The 18,586-nt window shown below is 45.9% G+C and overlaps 1 protein-coding gene across 1 annotated transcript; it reads right to left on the reverse strand.

Moving 5' to 3' along the window:
- Positions 1–483: 483 nt before the first annotated feature.
- Positions 484–17,378, reverse strand: PLK3 (polo like kinase 3). The gene is made up of 15 exons (XM_083742408.1): positions 17,051–17,378; positions 12,820–12,927; positions 12,611–12,727; positions 11,131–11,260; positions 10,768–10,855; positions 9,446–9,541; positions 7,521–7,719; positions 6,890–7,016; positions 5,673–5,782; positions 5,443–5,563; positions 4,672–4,755; positions 4,066–4,228; positions 3,353–3,482; positions 2,650–2,760; positions 484–2,059 (listed from the first exon to the last, which is right to left on the reverse strand). The coding sequence occupies exons 1-15, from the start codon at positions 17,246–17,248 to the stop codon at positions 1,865–1,867; spliced, it is 1,977 nt and encodes a 658-aa protein (XP_083598534.1). The 5' UTR covers positions 17,249–17,378; the 3' UTR covers positions 484–1,864.
- Positions 17,379–18,586: the final 1,208 nt, after the last annotated feature.

Here is an 18,586-nt window from a genome sequence, read left to right on the forward strand (position 1 = left end):
CCCACTCAATGGCTTCCTCCCAGTCTTTGAGATGAAACTGAGATATCCCTTTCCAGGTGACCCCAACAAGTGCAGTAGACAGTTATTGGGAGGAGGGGTTTTTTTGGCAGTGGGATCCTGACTGTGCAATGCCCAGCAATGCACCTTATTTGATTTCTCTAGCACCAGGTGAATCCCCCCCCCAAAAAAAACCAGGTCTATAAAAGAATCTTTTTTCTGCTGCTTGAGCGGAAGTTGTTTTTTATTATCTGCAGCTAATGTTGTATTGCTAGCTAGCATATGATGTATGTCTACTGTCTATAAGTGCACACCTGCCAAGTTTCTTCTGGGGACATGCTAATATATGAAGCAGCTTTCCATAGCACAAATATGTCATAGTAGTCTAGACCAAGGAAACATTGATACAGCTTTTTATTTGCCTCGCCGGCAGCCCCAATGAAACTCTTAACCACCAATGAGACACTTACAAAGTAACCATTGTTCTTTTGCTTTTAAATAAAAATGAGTTTTATTGTAATCAAGACAGCTGGGTTTTTGGAGACATGGTGTGCAATGATTGACAAGACACAGGTGCAAAATAAATAGCTCATAAATACATAAATAAATCTTAGGATGTTCACACCATTTAGGCTCCATAGCTGGACAAATAGTCTTGTCAAGTTCAAAACATTAAACTGGCAGCTTCCAACGAAGCCGTTCAAGTCTGTACCATGGCAATTTACAGAATCCCTCTGCTGCATCTTGGAATGAAAACAGCTGAGAAAATGAGGCAAACAGGGTGTTTCACAGTCTCAGCACAAAAAGGAAAAAAAAAATCCCATTTGCCTAATTAGTGTAACAGTTCCATTACCCAACATGTACCTTTGCAGCCTCGAGTGCTTAGCAGCAGCAGCACTAGGTATTTGAATTAACCCTGATTTCAGACTGAAGATTCAGCTATCCTACCTCTGTTCCTCCCAAATTAAAGAGTTGTAGCAGTTCTTCCCTACCAATTCCAGAAGGCAGCCAGCTGGTTCTTCAGCTAACTACAGTCCCCCAAGGATTGTGGTAGTCCTATCACAGCTAAAGCAGGGGAGCAGTTTGTCTGATCTTGCGCCTCTGCAGCATCCGTTTCTGCTGCCCTTCTTAGCAGAGCAGCCACACCCAATTCACAGATTTCTTGTTTGGTCCATGAGTCAGAACCAGCCAAGGATTAGGGCAAGTAATGCAACTCTGAGCAAAAAACAAAACGAAAAACTGCATTCCACGGGAAGGCAGCGGTAGTGTTGCAAGAGCCTGAAATGGCTCACAACAGAAATCACTTGATTTAGCCTGAATACATGAACTGGACTCACAGCCCTTTAACCCTTCAGACTCTGAGATGCCAAGATCCAACAGCAGATTTGGCATTAGGCACTGGACAAAACTCAGAAAACTTTTTTTTTTTAAAAAAAAGAGATTTGCTATTACCCTCACTACTTGTTTCCCATGGAGTGTATGGATCACAGATTCTCCCCTCCCCATGAACAAGCCAATGTGCATAACCATCTGTGCAAAGGCCACACAGGAGTAAAGGCAGTTATCTCTACTCCTCCTCTCCAATGTGGACTGGAGCAGTCATGTCAACAAGTGAAAAAAAAAATCCCATTTCTTTAACAATAATAAAAAGTCATTAGGTGGCTAGCATCCCAGAAGTTGATGGATTCCGAAGAAGGGTTTGGCCCAATCTGAGTGCAGTTTGGGTTTTGAAGTTTTCCCTTGTAGAAAGGCATGTGACTAAGGAAGAATTCTGATGTCTCAAGCGTTGCCTTCTCCTGCACCGTTAACAACGAAGCTCTTGGAAGAACAGAAAGGGCCAAGGATACCAGGTGTCCACCCTGTAGCCTTATGCATCCACTCGCTGTTGAAGCAGCTTAAGGATGTATTTGAGCCTACGCTGGAGCTCCGGTGAACAGCCAAGTTCTGCAATGCTGCTGAGCTTGTAGGTGTAGGAATTCCTGTCACGGTTTATGTAGGTGAGGAGGCAGGTGTGGTCAGGTTTGCTGAAGATCACCTTGGTATGATCATTGTAGAAGTTCACCTAGAATAAAGGAGACGGAGCACAACAGACATTTAATACTTGTGCCTCTTTCTGTGTAGCACTCCCTACCCTTTGGGACTCCCAACTCAATTGGGTTTAGCCATCAACCACGGCCTGCACCTAGGTATCTGCTAGCATAGCCTTAATATGGAGGGTAGTTTTATGCCCCCACCACAGACATCTCCATCTAAGTGGAAACAAAGGGCAAATTGCTGAAGGGATAGGAATCTAGATTTAGAAAAGGGCCTATGGAATCAGATATGTTTAGTATTTGTAGAGGTGCTTTAAAATGTGTTAGAATTCTTAATTTCAAGACACCAGCTGCTACTCAAAAATAGCAGAGTAGGCATAACAAACTGAATGTGCTCTACAAAGCAGATAGCCCAGCATCTACTTTCAACTTAGCATCCACATTCTCAGAAGCACTCCACAGAAAGCTTCTTGTCCAAATCAAAAGGCAACACTTCAGATTATACCCCACACAATAGTTATAGCAACTGGATATGAAACGCCAGCATGTGCCACCTCCATCAATAGGTAGGACATAGGGCCTACGTAATCTGCTAAAAAGACTTGGTGCCAATTATTACCTGAAAGGTTCCATTGCTGAAAAGCATCAATAAGGCCTGATTAGTCTTCACCCATTGTAGAAGCAACAGTGGAACCTGTCCAGTCTCATCTATGCTGGGTAAGTCTCCTCCCTGGGATTTTTTGGAAGGGGGAGGAGTGGAGAGAAGGGAAGAAAAAAGAAATTAGAGAATCATTGGCACCACATGACTGGTTTAGTCCTAGCAATTGTTTTTCTGTATAACTTTATCCCTGACACTACTGCCAAGCCAAAGGAGAAGGTAAGTATTGGCCAAATTCAAGGAACATGAATTAGCACATCCGTTTAATGGATCATCTCTGTTTGGGAAAGGAAGTCCTACTCAATCCATCAGTTGAGACTTTGAGTACATGAAGTAATCATAAAGATGTGAGCAGGCATGGCAAGGCAACTAGGAGTGCAGAATCTGGCAGTAAAGAGCCCACCAAATACATGTTTGGAGCCACGAACCAAAGTTTGGCCAATATGATGAAAGTTTCAGTGCTTTCAGGTGTATCTCACAAGACCCTTCAAGGGAGGCTCTTCCTATGAACCTTGAGTATGGTCAAACATACTTGAGAGCAAGGGGGGATTGTTCTCTGCTAAAACACAACTCGTGTTTTCTGCATCGAGCTGAGTCATCAGCAAGCCAATGCAACTAACTCTGTACACACATGCCAACTACACCAAGCCAGGCAGCTGCTCACCTTCATTAGATGCTGTTCCATATATGAGGCAAAGTACTGCAGGACACCCATCTGCCCCTGCAGCTGCTCAGGGACAGCTGAAGCCGGGAAGGAGAAATGCTTGCTGTTTGTCAGGTTGTAATGCACTTTCCTGAAGGGAAAGAGAACGCAGTTAGCTGCAGTAGCCAGAATGTAGTCATAAAACTTTAGCTTCAGTTTATGAAAGTGGTCTATCTGCTATGCTCCAAAAAAACCAAACCCTTAAAGGTTGTCTGTTCCTTATTGAATCAGACCTTTTGAATCATCCCAAGACAAACCCCCATGTGGGTAAACACAGACTGTCCCCACCGCCATAAGATCATAAAGATAGGGCCTGATTAAACTAAGTGCATTCCACTAGCTGAAACCAGTGCAAGGGTGCCTGCTATTGCAAACTGGACTTGCCCTCTCCTCCTCAATCTACTGGGGGGCAGGGGTTGGTAGAACCGCCAGAACACACAGGGAGAAGGGGAGGTCATTCTGCCTAGCAAGCTGAAATGCTCACACTAAAAAAAATACTTCCTTTAGCACAATGTTCAACTCCTCCCACAATCTAGTCCTCTAGCCTTGCTCCAAATAGGGGAAGCCCCTTCTCCCATGCTTGTGGGTTAGGGTTAGGGTTAGGGTAGGCCATGACTACACTTCTACACTTCCCAACCTCAAAACCCTCCAGGAAGTCCGTTTCTTCCACTCACTTCCAGTTGGCAGAAAGGGCCATATGAGTTCCATCATTGAAGAGGACACCAATGCTGTGGTTGGAGAGCTGATAGCCGAAACCATACTTGTTGGAATAGTCCACCCACTTGCTCACCCAGACAAAGTGCTCATGGCAAGCCAGGGAAGCAGGATTCCTCTCAGCTGGACAGGGAAGAAAGGTACTCATTAAATAAAGCTAATAGGTTCAAACCTATTTCAAAAGTGGTACTGAAATGAGGTTGAAAGAGAAGAGGTCATGCTTGGGATAGGAACAGAATCAGTCTCAACTTTCCTACTCCCAGATGTTGCAAATCTAATTGGATTACCATTTATCTAGATAAATAGGTAGATGGAAACACACACCACCCCTTAGTTTCTGCATTCCATCAGGATGCTACCTAAAAGGAGGTGGCCCTTATTCTGGATGACGACAAATATCAGGTAACGGAGATCCAGGGAGCCTGATGTTAAATGCCTCTTTAGCAGGTTAGAGGAACTAGGGCTGCACCTCTCCTGCTTCTCCCCCCTAATATCAACATCCAAGACAACAGTTCTTCCATTTGTCTCTAACCATCCCAGGGGTTGTGATACTCCCTGAAGCTTACCTGGTGGCATGACAGATAGACAGTTCTTCAGAAGACCAATGGCTGATTCAATGACAGATGATGCTGTGACACAGTCTTCAAATACTAGTGGGTGGGGGAAAGAGGGGAAGAAGATAGTTAAGTTTTTACAAAATCAGCTTACATGGCCAAGCTCAAGAGATTTTCTGCTCCCGAAGCTCAAAATTCAAACGGGAGTGGGAAGAGAAAGGCTGAAGAACCTGTTGACTCCTTGCCCCCCTGTTGCTGGATTACAACTCTCATCATCTCCAACCACTGGCTATGCAGTCTAGGGCTGAAGGAAGTTGGGGCCCAACAACCTCTGTAGGGCCACTGTTTCGCATCCTCAAATTAAGCCACTTCTAACATTAAGACCTACAGGACCCAGCCAAAAGACCATCAAACCCAGAATAGAATTCTTTATCTAACCATGAGCAGAAATGTTTTTTTTTTTCAAAAACAATGGAGGATGTGATAGCAATGCCCCTCCCCAATTGTCTCCAGTATCCAGAGTTACCCTGCCTCTAAGAATGGATTTGTTGTTCAGTTTCGATGACCGATAGGCATTGTGAGACTGAACCTGCCAGTTCAGAGTCAGTCTGCTCAAGACTTAAACTGCTTGTTGGCCCTACTGTCCACGATGAAGTGCTTCTCTGCTTTGCTCTTGAAGGGCCCTCTACCACCCTGGGACTAGTCCTGACAGACAGCAGATTTCATCTGACCAAAATACACTGTTAAGGAGGAACTGCTAATTGAGACATTGCCACTTCTCACCTTCACAGCTGCTGCTAGCCATCGTCCCACGAATGGACCTGGAGATGGATTTCTGTGAGCCTTCCTCTGCTACCGTATCTACTGGGCTAGAGCCAGGACTCTGACCATTCAAAGGAGTGACCTAAGGAGGCAGAAAGTCTGATCAGCACATAGCAGGGTTAACTTCCTTGTTTCTCTTTCCTTCCTCTGAAAGCCACAACTGAACAGCCAAGTTCCTGCAGTTAGTTTACCTCATTCCCTTCGACAGTTTTGTGGCTCAGTTGCCTACAGATGGAGGTCTTCACAAGGCCTGTTACCAGCTTGGAGATATCATCTCTCTCTTCTGAAGGAGCCTTCTTAACTAAAGCAAGAAGAATACAAGTTAATAAGATCCTAACACAAAGTCAACAGGTCAGGGCTGCAGATATTGCTTAAAGTAGACTCTGTCAAGTACATACATTAGGGGTTAGGGACTGACATGGGAGTTCTAGGGGTTGCTCTGGCTTGGCCACTTGGTGTTAATTTACGGATCCAAGTGGCAAGCCTCCCTTCCCTCTACAGTGGTGCCTCGCAAGACGAAATTAATTCGTTCCGCAAGTTTTTTCTTCTTGCGAGTTTTTCTTCTTGCGAAGCACGGTTTCCCATAGGAATGCATTGAAAATCAATTAATGCGTTCCTATGGAAACCGCTTGCCAGGCTGGGGGTGCGGAGAAGGGCTTTTCTCCCCACCGCAAGCCTTCAGGACAGGTACGGGAACAGAGGGGAAGGTGTGCAGCGCTTCTCCTCTGTTCCCGGGGCTTGCGGTGGGAGGAGGGTTTTTCCTCCCCACCGCCAACATTCAGAACAGCATTCTTAATGTTGGCGGTGGGAAGGAAAACCCTCCTCCCACCGCAAGTCTTCAGGACAGCCTTCCGAAGGCTGGCAGCGGGAGGAGGTCTCTCCGCCCCACCGCTAGCCTTCGGAGGATGTCCGAGGACAGTGGGGAAGACGCACTGCGCTTCCCCGCTGTCCCGGAGATTTCCCTATGGGCTTTCGTCTTGCGAAGGAAGCCCATAGGGAAATTCGTTTTGCGAAGTGCCTCCAAAACGGAAAACCCTTTCGTCTAGCGGGTTTTCCGTCTTGCGAGGCGTTCGTCTTGCGGGGCACCACTGTATTCATCTATTCCATGCATCAGGTGGTGAAGGGCTGCAGTGTCTGGAGTTTATTGCCAATCCTAGTATCTCCCAGTTTCCCAATCCTGCAGATGAAACATCAAGGGAAAACTAGTGGCTACTTCCAGGCAGGACCAACATGTTGCTATTAGCCTCATGCCTTGCTTATGTGCTTCCCAAAGGCATATTGTTGGCCTTGGCATGAATCAAACACTGACCTAGGTGGACCTTTGGCTCTTATTAAGCAGAAGTGTGAGCATAAGTTTTCACAGGGGCTACAGTCAGTTCCCAGAACAAGAGGTCAACGTGCAACTTACCTTTTGACTTTCTTTTCCCAAAGAGACTCTTTGTGACCTTTACAAACAGGCTCCTGGCAGGGTTGGGAGGGTTCAGTTCTGGCACCATCACACAGCTGCTGGGTGGGAGCTTATCAGGTGTGTATCCCTTGAAAGTTGAGGAAACTAATTAGTGAAGCTGAGCTATGCATCAGAACAGACTGTACACAATATACTGGACCAATGCCAGCTTCTTCAAGGCCCTATTGCAAATCGACATGATTTGACCACATTCACAAGTTTTGCAAGTTCTCTAAATCACATGCACCCTTGGAAAGGGTATAATAACCAGGCAGCATAGAGCAAAGATATCTGAGGATTGTTAAGCGATAATTAGAAGCAGGATGTAATTATCTAAATTGCAATCCAGGCAGGATCCCAGGAGCTAACACCCATATTAATAGAACACTGCCATTCCAATAATGGAGGTGGCCCAGTCACAGACTCCATATGAATAGGAAGAAGTTATCACCCCAAGAAAGAGATATTGCCACTTCTCACCTTACAGCATGTTGTGTAGCCTAGCTTACTACCTTGGCAGTGACATCGCTAGAACACACACACACACACACACACACACACACACACACACACACAGAAGATTGCTGCTCACTTTGGTGAAGAACTCATGGTCCAAGATCTCCTCCAGCGTGAAGCGGTCCTGGGGGTTGCGTTTCAAGATGCCAACAAGCAGGTTCTTGGCTGGTAGGGAAAGGAAGGCTGGGAGCGTGTACGTGACATGCTTGATGCACTTGTAGGTCTCCTTGAGGTCAGAAGTCTCAAAAGGGGGGGTCCCACATAGCAACGTGTACCTGAGGGGTGGGGAGAAGAAAGGTGGCAAGTGGTGAATTCACTCAGTGCTGAGGAGACTCCAGAATAGTTCTGGCCTAGCAGCCTGCCCTTGGCAGCCTCCATGAGCACATGACTCAGCAACAACTCTGGAGGAAGTCTGACAGGCGGCAACACCCAATTAAGTGCTCCCTGTAATGAAGCTCATAAGACACTGCTGTCGCTTCAGGTGCTTCCAGACCGGAGGCACATCCGGAGAGCAAGTGACAGTCCTTCCATGTGATCAGAGCTAGCAAGCCAAGCCTTTCTAGAAGAGGTTCTGTGCCTAGCTGAAAACTGGGAAAAGGAGAGAAGGAGGGATCTCCCCTTTGCAGTCACCAGGTTCAATGCTGCTCTTCCTTCACCCCCCAGCACTCAAGATAAAAATTTCCATTTACTGCGCTGTGAAAACTTAACAGGAAGCTGTGGCTAACCAGGGCAAAGACAACTGAAGGCACAAACTATTTTTTAAGACGACACTCCGGAAAGCAGCCGAATAGCACCTGAGCCAAATAGCCAGCTGTGAACCACAGGCCAGCCACTTTTTCCATTTGTTCTAATGAAATTGTCAATAAGATTGTGGAAGATTAGCAGCAGCTTTGTGGCGTTTTGAGTTTCATCAAATAAACAGATTTGTCCTTAAAACAGACCTTCTTATATATGGCCCAGAAATACATTTAAGCAGTCATTTTGGGCAAAGCTTTATAGGTCTAGTTGCAGTCAAGCTATGCTAGCAACATGTGCTCAGCATACAAGCATCTTTTATCTAATACTCAGACCAATACTTCCATTGCTCAGGGGACCCAACAGGTAGCCTGAATTCCACACTACTATCATAGCCAAGAGCACTTAAAATAAATTGGCAAAGCCCTCAGCTTTATCAACCTCTGAAAAGCTTCAACCGCTACTTTCCCTCTTAAGATGCCTTCGGTAAGTGTTTGTGAGCTTCATCTAGTGCAGAACATGGTGCACTACGTGGTCAAGCTGACACAAGCGCTTTAGCATTTGTAGGAAGCAATAGGGAGGCAATAAGCACTTAGCATGAAGCCCTACAAAGCTGTTTGCAATTTGATCCCAACATACTTGGAGCAAACTGATTCCTCATTCTACCAATCTCCAATAACCCCAACTTCAATTACCACCTGTCTGTTTGAGCCCCAGATAGAGGGATATGCAGTGGTGCTCTGTGGCTAACTAACAATTTCCCCGACAAAGCCATCAACATTTTTTGAGAAGAGGAATCCTTTGTTTGAAGCAAGGTGTCAACAGCTAGAATTTAGGCTGCTCGGCTGCATGCAGGCTCCACGCTTCATGCATTTAATTTCATCGCAGCTTCTCTTCAGGGTTCCTGCATTTGCCGCCCACTCCAAGCTCTTGCTTGTAGCCTATTATTTTTAGTACCTAATCTTCAACAAGGTTTATGTTGTGCTAGGCAGCCTTTCTCAACCTGTGGGTCCCCAGATGTTGTTGGACTACAACTCCCATCACCCCTAGCTAGCAAGGCCAGAGATTAGGGGGTGATGGGAATTGTAGTCCAACAACATCTGGGGACCTGCAGGTTGAGAACCACTGTGCTAGAACATGCTGGCCAAAGAATCCTGCTTCCTCCCATTTAGCTATACAAAAAGAGCTAAAAAGCCAAGAAGTTGCAGCACTGAAACAGGCCTGCAAGAAGCCTTCAGAGGGGAAGAAAACGTGCTTTGGACTTACATGACACAGCCCAAAGACCACACATCTGACTCCGGCCCATGCCCTTGTCGCAGGAGCACTTCGGGGGCAAGGTAATTGGGGGTACCACAGATAGTCCTGGAAGCAAACACACATAGGATCATTAGTTGGGCTACAGCAGGGATTCCTTGCCATGTCGGCAGTACAAAAAGGGAAGTTCTGTCATAGGAAATGCTGCTGCCAGAAGAGTAAAGGGGAAAGAATAGAGTGCTGGCCTTGCATGCAGAACTCTGTCTCAGGCTCAATCCCTTGGCTATCATGGACAAGTGTTCTGGCTCAGGGCAGCTTCGTTTGTGACATCTTAAGATCTTCTACCATAGACCAGGCCAGGCCACACCAACCTCACTGAAGTTTCTACAGAAATACCACTTTCACAACATCCTCTCAGATTCATTTCCTACTGCAAAGATTTAAGCTGAGTAAACATGTACCTGGGGAAAGTTACAACATGCGATTCAATTAACCACAGAACTCTTATTTTAAAAAGGTCTCTTTCCCCCCTTTTTTAAAGAGTTCTACTGTTAGACGTTGGGCGTCCTCTTTTGCAATAGTACAGGCTGGATTATAGTTTCTTAACTCGAAGCAAACAGTGAACAAGGTTTATTTTACTACAATAGGATCACAGCTGATCAAGTGGGTAACAAAAACCCTGATCTGACAAGATCATTCTGCCAGTTTTCAAGGCTGCAGCTGAGGCTCTGACTGGCGCATCTCACTGTAGCTCCTTTTCCAGCCCCCTGGTGCCCCTGCAACATGTGAATGAACCAAACAATACCATACTACTTTGCTGCGTGAGCCTCCCAGTAGCCTCAGTCACATCTTTCTGACTAGAATCGCAATAGTACTGACTCGGCTGTCCCTTGCACCTATACCCACTCACTGCTACCCTGTTGTGTTAAGAACCCTTCCCCAACCAGAACTCCTTTCTACGCTGTATGCTTGCCCATCGCAGTTACAGCAGCAACCAACACTTTGCATGAGGCAGAAATCCAATATAAGGTTGGGCATTGTTTCTCTCTGCTGTGCAAACATGAGGCTTCTGCCTTAGACAGAACTGCACACACAGTAACTGCTTTGTTCCTTTCACCACCAAGTTCCAGGCTGAAGCAAAGGAGTATTTCAAGTCCAGTGTCCCTGTTGTGCTCCAATTCCCCCTTCCCAAACACACACAGCTGCAAAGGGGTGTGTGTGGTGGGATAAACAGGCCAAGGAGACACTGTAAGAGAACCTCTTTACTCTGGAGTAAGCTAGGGCAGCATTCGACAAAGAAAGAGCATATGAAAGTGATCCATCAAGCCACCTACTTTTTTCGCTGGTCTGCGGGCTCCAGTCTAGCAGCCAAACCAAAGTCTCCAACTTTCAGCTCCATGTTTTCATTGATGAAAAAGTTACCTGCAACAGAAAATAACAGGGCTCTAAATGTCAAACACTGTGCAACTGTCTCAGCAGTTCCTCCTCTAGATACCTAGAAGACAAAGCTGTGCTTATTCCCCACAGAACAGCATTTCCTGAATAGGCTTTAGTATCTAGAAACCCAGTTTTTGTATTTTTAAAATGCAAGTTTCTAAGATACAAGGAGATTAGACGCTGACTTCTGAAGGTTACTTCAACCCCAACAATACAAATTCACTCCCAAATGAACAAGAGAGCAGCTATGTTGCACATACCCAGTTTCAGATCCCGGTGCAGGATGCCCTTAAGGTGGAGGTATTTCAAGGCAGAGATGATCTGTTTGAGGTAATATCGGACCTCTGCCTCCAGAAGGGTGTGCCGGGATTTCCAGATATGTGCCAAAGACTGCAAGAGAAAAGGTTTGGTTACAGAGATGCTCTTGCAGACTATTATTAGTCTAAGAATGACTAGTTGTCCTGGTATATTGCAGGCAAGAACCAGGGCGGTGTAGTTGTTCCAGTATTAGTATTGGAAGCACCATATTCAAAGGACTCCTCAGCCATGAAGCTCACTGGACAATGCTAAGCCAACCTCCTCTCAGGTTCAAAACAGTGGTTTGGGCAAGTATTCCAAACTCTCACGCACTTGTCTTCCACTATCAGATTTTCCTCCTTCTCCCATTCTAAACCTCTGAATCCAGCTAGGGATGAGTCTTCATGTTTTATGGCTTCTCTCAAAATAAATCTCTTTTCAGGGTCTAATCACAAAGATTCCAAGATTTGCTACAATGTGCCCTTTATACTGAGTCCAGGGGGATTTACTAAACCTCTCCCAACAGTTATTCCAAAATGGATGTGAAGACTGCAGATTTAATCATGCAAGGCTTACAAGCAAGCCGAATGAAGATAAACAAACTCTATTAAACATTAAGAAATGCAACTGAAGTGCTCCAAGAAAAGCCTCTAGATAGCAATAACCAGTTCTGTTTTAGCAAAATGAAGTTCCTGTGTGAAATCCTGGATCCGATCCCAATTCCTTCTATACAAGCACTATTCCAACAAGTAATCCTTGCAGGGCAGTTTTATATCAAGTTTGATCTATCCCAGAGCAGCCAAAGCCATTAAGATGCCAGTGGCTGACTTACTGTGTTTACAGGGGTTTGAACTGCAAACAGAACAAGCAGCTAAAACAGCATGACTGTTATGCATGGCAGCTGCAGCTTCCATGCCAAGGGCACCTGTACGACAGATTCTTATGCAAGCATTTGTGGCGCTGTATCATGCAAAGCAGGAGTATCAAATGGCAAACAGCAAATGTGCCAATTCAGTATCGGTAAGGAAACCTGCCTGTGAACATTCCTACATTCCCAAGAATGCTGAAAGAGGTCTGCCTGACCTACACGGTCCCCAGCACTCCTGGGAAATGTCTGACAGCAGCACTAATTGCCACTATTACTGGTCCTACTGCTTTGACACAATAAGAGGCATTCTAATCCAGCAACTCCCTGTGCTGCAGTAATATATCCCATCTTTTCCTACCATGTCTAATCATAACAGAAAACCATACTTTCATCCATTGTACCCATAGGAAGTATCCAGTGGATGATATATCTCGTATAGGCAGAGACCTGTTGTTCAGTGCAAACCATTCTACAGGTTCTATTTCTGCTGCCCTTTGTTCACAGTGCAATAAAACATTGAGTCCAATAGAAATAAAGTATGCTTTCTCTGTAGAGAAAGAAAAGTTGGGACTCACTTTCCTGCTGCAGTGCTCAAGGAAGATATAGATGTTCTCCGTATCCTCAAAATGATGTGAGAACTTCACGATGTGTTTGTGGTGCAGGTCTCTGTGCAGCTCAATTTCATTGATGATCTGGAAGAAGCATAATCAGAAAGAGTTGGTAGCTAGGACATGACCAACACCCCAGCTATCCTCATTCTGCTCAGGACTAGGGAGCTACATACCTTCTCCCGCTGGTGTGGCTTGGCCACTCTGCTGTGAGGAATGACCTTCACTGCATAGGTCTTGTTGCTCGAGAGGTCTGTTACTTCATAGCACCTTGCAAATCCACCCTGCAAACCAATAAGGCAGCAATTAGGAGGGTGGGCTAAAGAGAACTCCTTTCTTGTCCTTGATAGATTAGCAACTCATGGGAAGCATCTCAGGTCTCCTTTCCCCCTGGCACCTGTACCATCAATTTGACTTCTAAAATAAAAATAGGGGAACCGCGGTCTTCAGCCAAAGTGCTAGGACTATATTTGCCACCAAAACTAAGTCAACATAAAACACTAGTTGAGGATAGATTTTAAGGCTCTTCTTTTAAGGTATCACAAGTTACTGGAAGAACTGCCTGCTTTCATTCATGCGTAATGGGTATCAGAAGAGGAGTCCTTAGTTCAGAAGGTTGGTTGTACAGCATATGCTGTATATACAGAAAATCTCTAGTTAAAAGGCTCATAAGTAGTAATGGAAAGACCATTTTTTGCTAGAGACCCCAGAGGTCTGATGCTTGTCAATGGTTGGACTTCGGACTGAGGTTCATGTGCCTGCTTTCAACATACTCAGCATTCTCTCAGATCTTCGCCTAAAACTAGAACTAGACATCAAGACCACAAAAAGCAAGGAAACAGGATTAGGACGGGATCCAATTCAGATCTAAGTAGGATGAGATCACAGAAAATGCAATTGCCGCATGACTAACAGCATTCTAACCTGAAGTGTGAGAAACATCTAACATATGCCTGAGATCACTGCCTTAGCACCTCAGGCAAAGTATACCAAAACAGGAACCCAGCCAGATGGTAAGAGCTAATGTGAACTCACCCTTCAAGTCCTTTAAGGATGGACTACTTCAAAACATGGTCATAGCCACTTAAGCACAGTAATATCTCAACCATGGTGCTAAAGAACAGACTCAATAATCAATTCAAATATTTCACGGGCTTCCAAGTTTTGTTTAAACGAGAGGGATCCAGCATCATAATTTCAAGTTTGGGAAACATGCTCAAGACATTTCTTTCATTCCATTCCATTCCCTCAGTGACATTGCAATATATTGAAATTATAACCTAGGCCAAGTATATGGCTCAATAAAATAAAAGTTCCATTCCAAGTCAGGAGGGACAAGTTTGAGGAACTTGAACAGAGGAAGTCCAGCATTTGTGTCCTGTCCCTTTGGATATTCAAAATTTATGGGCAAGTTTGTGTAACTTGAAAACTAACTTATTTTCATAATGGTAAACAAAATATTCTCCTAATTCAAACATTTGAACATGTAGTGAAAACATTCCATTTTAAAGAAACAGTTCCACTTCTGACTATGGTTTAGCACATTCTCCAGGCATACATTTTATTTCATGTTACAGCTCTCACTGTCCTAGGGTTTGTGTCTATTCCTTTGGGTTTCCCCACACCCACTGTCGTCATGCTTTTTTTAACAGAATATGATTTTAACAGCATATGATCTCACAAGACAACCAGCACTGAAGGAGGACTAGAGACAGGTTTTTCCAGCTGTAAAGAAAGTATATCTTTGCTGCAGCCTACACCTTACCTAAAATAAGCCTCACACCTATACAACATCCTGAACAAAGAGAAACCAGTTTCTCATAAAATCCTAGCTTGGGCATCAGCACAGAAACAGCTCTGGCTGGTATTGCCAGAAAGGATCTTTCAAAGAAGCAGTAAGAACAGGGGTTGGGGGGAGAGAGAGAATTATACACACTGCCAAATTCGACATTAGCTCTACCGCGTTTGGAAGTGCCAAGACACCCCCATACACAATGAGCAGATTTTCCATATGACACATCACATTGTTTGATGTAGGGCAAAAGGAACCAACCGACGCACCCCTCCTTCAAAGCACGATCTTTCGAAACAATGCCAGCTTAGCTCACCAAGAGGAGAGATTTCCAGTGGAAATGCTGCTGCTTTTCCCCCACCCCCTACTCTGAAACCTGATTACACAGATTGCTCAATGAGCAAGGTGGTTTTGAGCCAGGGGGAAAAAATTGAATCAGAAGAGTTCTAAGGCAAAAAAGAAAAATATATGCGCAGTCTGGGAAACCAGTGTTTGCAATGCATATAACCAGTGCAGTCATGCAACATCTTATCAACTATTACCACAGTGTTGTATTTGTTTTACTGTTCTAAAATGTTCTGTCATCTTTTTTCCTTTCTAACTGTCAACAAAAATTGCATCCTTTTGCAGACTTTGTTACTAAATCGGCTGCTGAGCAAAATTTGCATTTGCCAGGGAATGATGCTATAGAATGGAACAAAGGATGAATGGAACCCTGAAGGCCCATGCTCCTTTAAGGGAACAGCAGACAGAAGGCCCCTTCTCCAATCACTGAAGTCCTTGCCTAGAATCCATTTGAGCATCTTTAGCAGGGGTAGGCAACCTAAGGCCCGGGGGCCGGATGCAGCCCAATCACCTTCTTAATCCGGCCCGTGGACAGACCAGGAATCAGCGTGTTTTTACATGAGTAGAATGTGTCCTTTTATTTAAAATGCATCTCTGGGTTATTTGTGGGGCATAGGATTTCGTTCATTTCCCCCCAAAATATAGTCCAGCCCACCACAGGGTCTGAGGGACGGTGGACTGGCCCACGGCTGAAAAAGGTTGCTGATCCCTGATCTTTAGCAAGCTCACATGGCTTCGCAACAGTAAGCATCAGATATATGCTTATTATTATTATTAGGATTTTATAAACAATAATGTTATACAAGTATGTATACCAGGTTTCTCATGTCATTTGTATATCACAAAAATTGCATAATAAATGTGGAAAATATCTACAACGTATGTGTCAAGCAGAAACAGACACTCACCACCCTTCTGAAACCTCCATATTGCAGATTAGCAAGCCTCCAATAGCAATCTACTGCATGAGGTAAGCAAGCTACTTGACACTCCTGGATAAACATGAGAAACTGTTGGGATCCAATCCCCAAGTTGTCTGCTAAATTTTTAACATTTAGGCTCCACCGTTCTTCCAAGGAGGTCACAGTAGCATAATCTTAGCCCTGTACAGAACAGTTGGCAGAGACTATGACCAGCCTAAGGTAACTCAAGAAACTTCATGCAAACAGAATTTTAAATATGGCCATCTACATCCCATCCCAGAACTCCAATCATGGTATCACACTAGCTCTCTGGAAGGTGTAAGGTATGGTGGTCAGCTTTCCCCAGCACCTACTTTGTTGAAGTAGGACTATAAATAATGCAGATTAAGTAATCTAAATCAACAATATCCCCCCCCAAATCCCTGTGGTCCATGTTGTACAAATAGTATAAGAATGCACTTGGGATCTGTTATGGCATCCCAGAACGTATTCACTGAATTAGACCAGTAGTTGCAGTTCAGCATCTGCAAGAGAACCCAAAACCTAAAGAAACCCACCAGAAAACGGCTTACTAGTCGCCAAAGGGCTAAGAACTACGATTTGAACATCCGGTCCCAGACGTGCTTGACTCAGTCAAATGGAATCATAGCTGCCCTGGAGAAGTCCTAAGAGATGGCCTATTGTAATTTTTTGGGGGAAACAGCAGCCATTTCCCGCCTCCTATTCGTTCTCTCTCCCTCTCTCGCAGCCCCCCCCCCAACTAAGACCCACTTGGGTAGCGTAACCGTTTCTATCTAGTCTTCTTTAAAAGCTCCGGTCGCTTGTTGGGACGATTCCTCATTTGGGGGTGGGTGGACGGGGAAGAGCGCACTAAAATACGAAGTGGGGGAATGAATGACGAGTAGTTAAATATTAAAGCCCCATCTGCACCCGAAGCCCCACACAAAACGAGATGGGGGGGGGGGAGGGAGAGAGAATCGTGCCTCGACATGCCTGCCTCGGATCAAGCGGGAAGTCTTGGCGGGGGAAGGAAACCCTCCACGCGAGCAAATAGAGAACGAGAAGAGGGAGGAAGGGAAGCGGATGAGACACTTTTGGGTCCCCTATCGCGACAAGCCGCGGGTGCTGCTGTTCGTCACCCTATGCGAAAGTCTCCTCCGCCGTAACTCGCGGGTAGCTTTCGGGGTGCTGGTGTCGGAATTGGCCCTTAAATCCACGATCCCTCACTAGGGCGCGCCAGAGCCCTGGCCGCACACGCTAGAAGCCGGCCGGCTCAGACTAGAAGGCAGCGGGGCTGGGAAGGGAGAAATTCCTTCGCCCACCGCTCTCCCAAGACGCCGCAGGTACCTTTCCAAGCAGGCGGCCTTTGCTGTAGGATCTGCCGGAGACCGGGTCGGTAATGATCCGCGTCGGTTCGGCTGGCTTCGGCTGCTCTACCCGGTCGGATTTGGGCGAAGTGACCGCGGGAGGCGAAGGCTTGTACAAATCCGAGCCCACCCCAGGGTCGCCGAACGGGTGCGGCTGGAGGAAGCAAGCGGGCTCCATGGCTGACGGGGCCCACTTACTGCGAGCGGGCCGGTTCTCTCCCCGCACAAAAATCACGTGGAGCCCCGGCAGTTTCGCGCACGCACGCTGCCTCTACCCGCGGCCAGGGAATCCCGCGGCTTTTATCAATGAGCGCGGCAGACGTCACCGGCTAGGGAACCCTCCCTCCAGCCAGGGGGCGGGGTTAGTTTTTTAAAGCAGCCGCTGCCCGCTGGAAGTTGCGTGATGACTTTCTTTTTCTGCAAGGCCAAGGGGAAATTCGGAAGAATGCATGAAAGGGAACGTGAGAGATAAAAATAGCTTTTCCTCGCTCACTCCCTTCCCCCCGACCGAGGCCTTGGAGTATTAACAGTGGAGAGGCAGGCAGACCAATGAATCAAATCCAAAGTTGGCTTGAGCTCGGTTTTCCTAGGACAGTGAACTCTGCGTTGTTTCTTTCCAATCCATGAGCTAGTTTATGCTGTGGGGAAGATCCTCAGCGATTCCTCGTGGGCTCAGTAGGGTTGTTTAGTAGGGTTCGGGAAGGGAAAGGGAGTGAGAGAGACCACTTGGGACATCATCCTACAGTTTATGTTGAGAGCACCATCTGGTTTTAAAACTAATTTTCAGCCTACTCCATCTTAACTGTGCTGGACTGGCTAGAGGAGTCTTCATCAACCTGGTGCCCTCCACCCACCGTTGAGCATCAGTCATGCTTGCTGGGCCTGGTGGGAGTTGTAGTACACCTGGATGACATTTTGGACTCCAACTTTCATCAGACCCATCCAGCATGGTCAAAGGTGATGGGTGGTAGTCTCACAGGTTCCTCATTATGTTAGAATTTGCAGTCCTCCTTTATTTTAGAAGTTTGACCTGGTATAAGGCAATTCCCTCTGTTCCAGGGCCGCCCTGCCCATGAGGAGGTCTGAGACAGCCGCCTCGGATGGCAGAATCCCAAGGGGTGGCACCCTCACAGGTACTGTGCCCACCTCTGCCACCAATGCCAGAGAAGTGAGGAGAAGCAGCTTTGGTTTCCCGGTTCTGGTGAGATCTCACAGACCTCTCACAAGATCTCACCAGAAGCTGCAGTCATGTCACCCCAGTTAACCAAAGGGGGGTGGGAGGGCGGCACTTTCCCATTTCACCTCAGACAGTGATATATTCACAGCATGGAGAGAAGCATTATAATCTGCTAAAGTCTGCACATCAAGCAAGCATTAAAGGAAAAGCTGCACAGCTAAAAGTAACTCTTATTATGAATCTAAATTTGTGGGATTGTGACCTGACAGGATGCTTGATTCCCCATACCACAAGTTGATAGGAATGCACCTGTGTACTCCCAAAAATTATCCATCCTGT

The sequence above is a fragment of the Podarcis gaigeae genome (genome assembly GCF_964106915.1).
Source record: "Podarcis gaigeae genome assembly, chromosome: 6".
Lineage (NCBI taxonomy): Eukaryota > Metazoa > Chordata > Lepidosauria > Squamata > Lacertidae > Podarcis > Podarcis gaigeae.

What these genes read in the sequence shown, in the direction of transcription:
- PLK3 (XM_083742408.1), bottom strand. Translation starts at nt 17,248, where the DNA reads ATGGAGCCCGCTTGCTTCCTCCAGCCGCACCCGTTCGGCGACCCTGGG. An exon ending in ACCATGAGTTCTTCACCAAA is followed by an intron (nt 7,017 to 7,520) that starts GTGAGCAGCAAT and finishes TCAACTTTCAAG; the next exon opens with GGATACACACCTGATAAGCT. An exon ending in TCTATCTGTCATGCCACCAG is followed by an intron (nt 4,229 to 4,671) that starts GTAAGCTTCAGG and finishes TTCCCTGTCCAG; the next exon opens with CTGAGAGGAATCCTGCTTCC.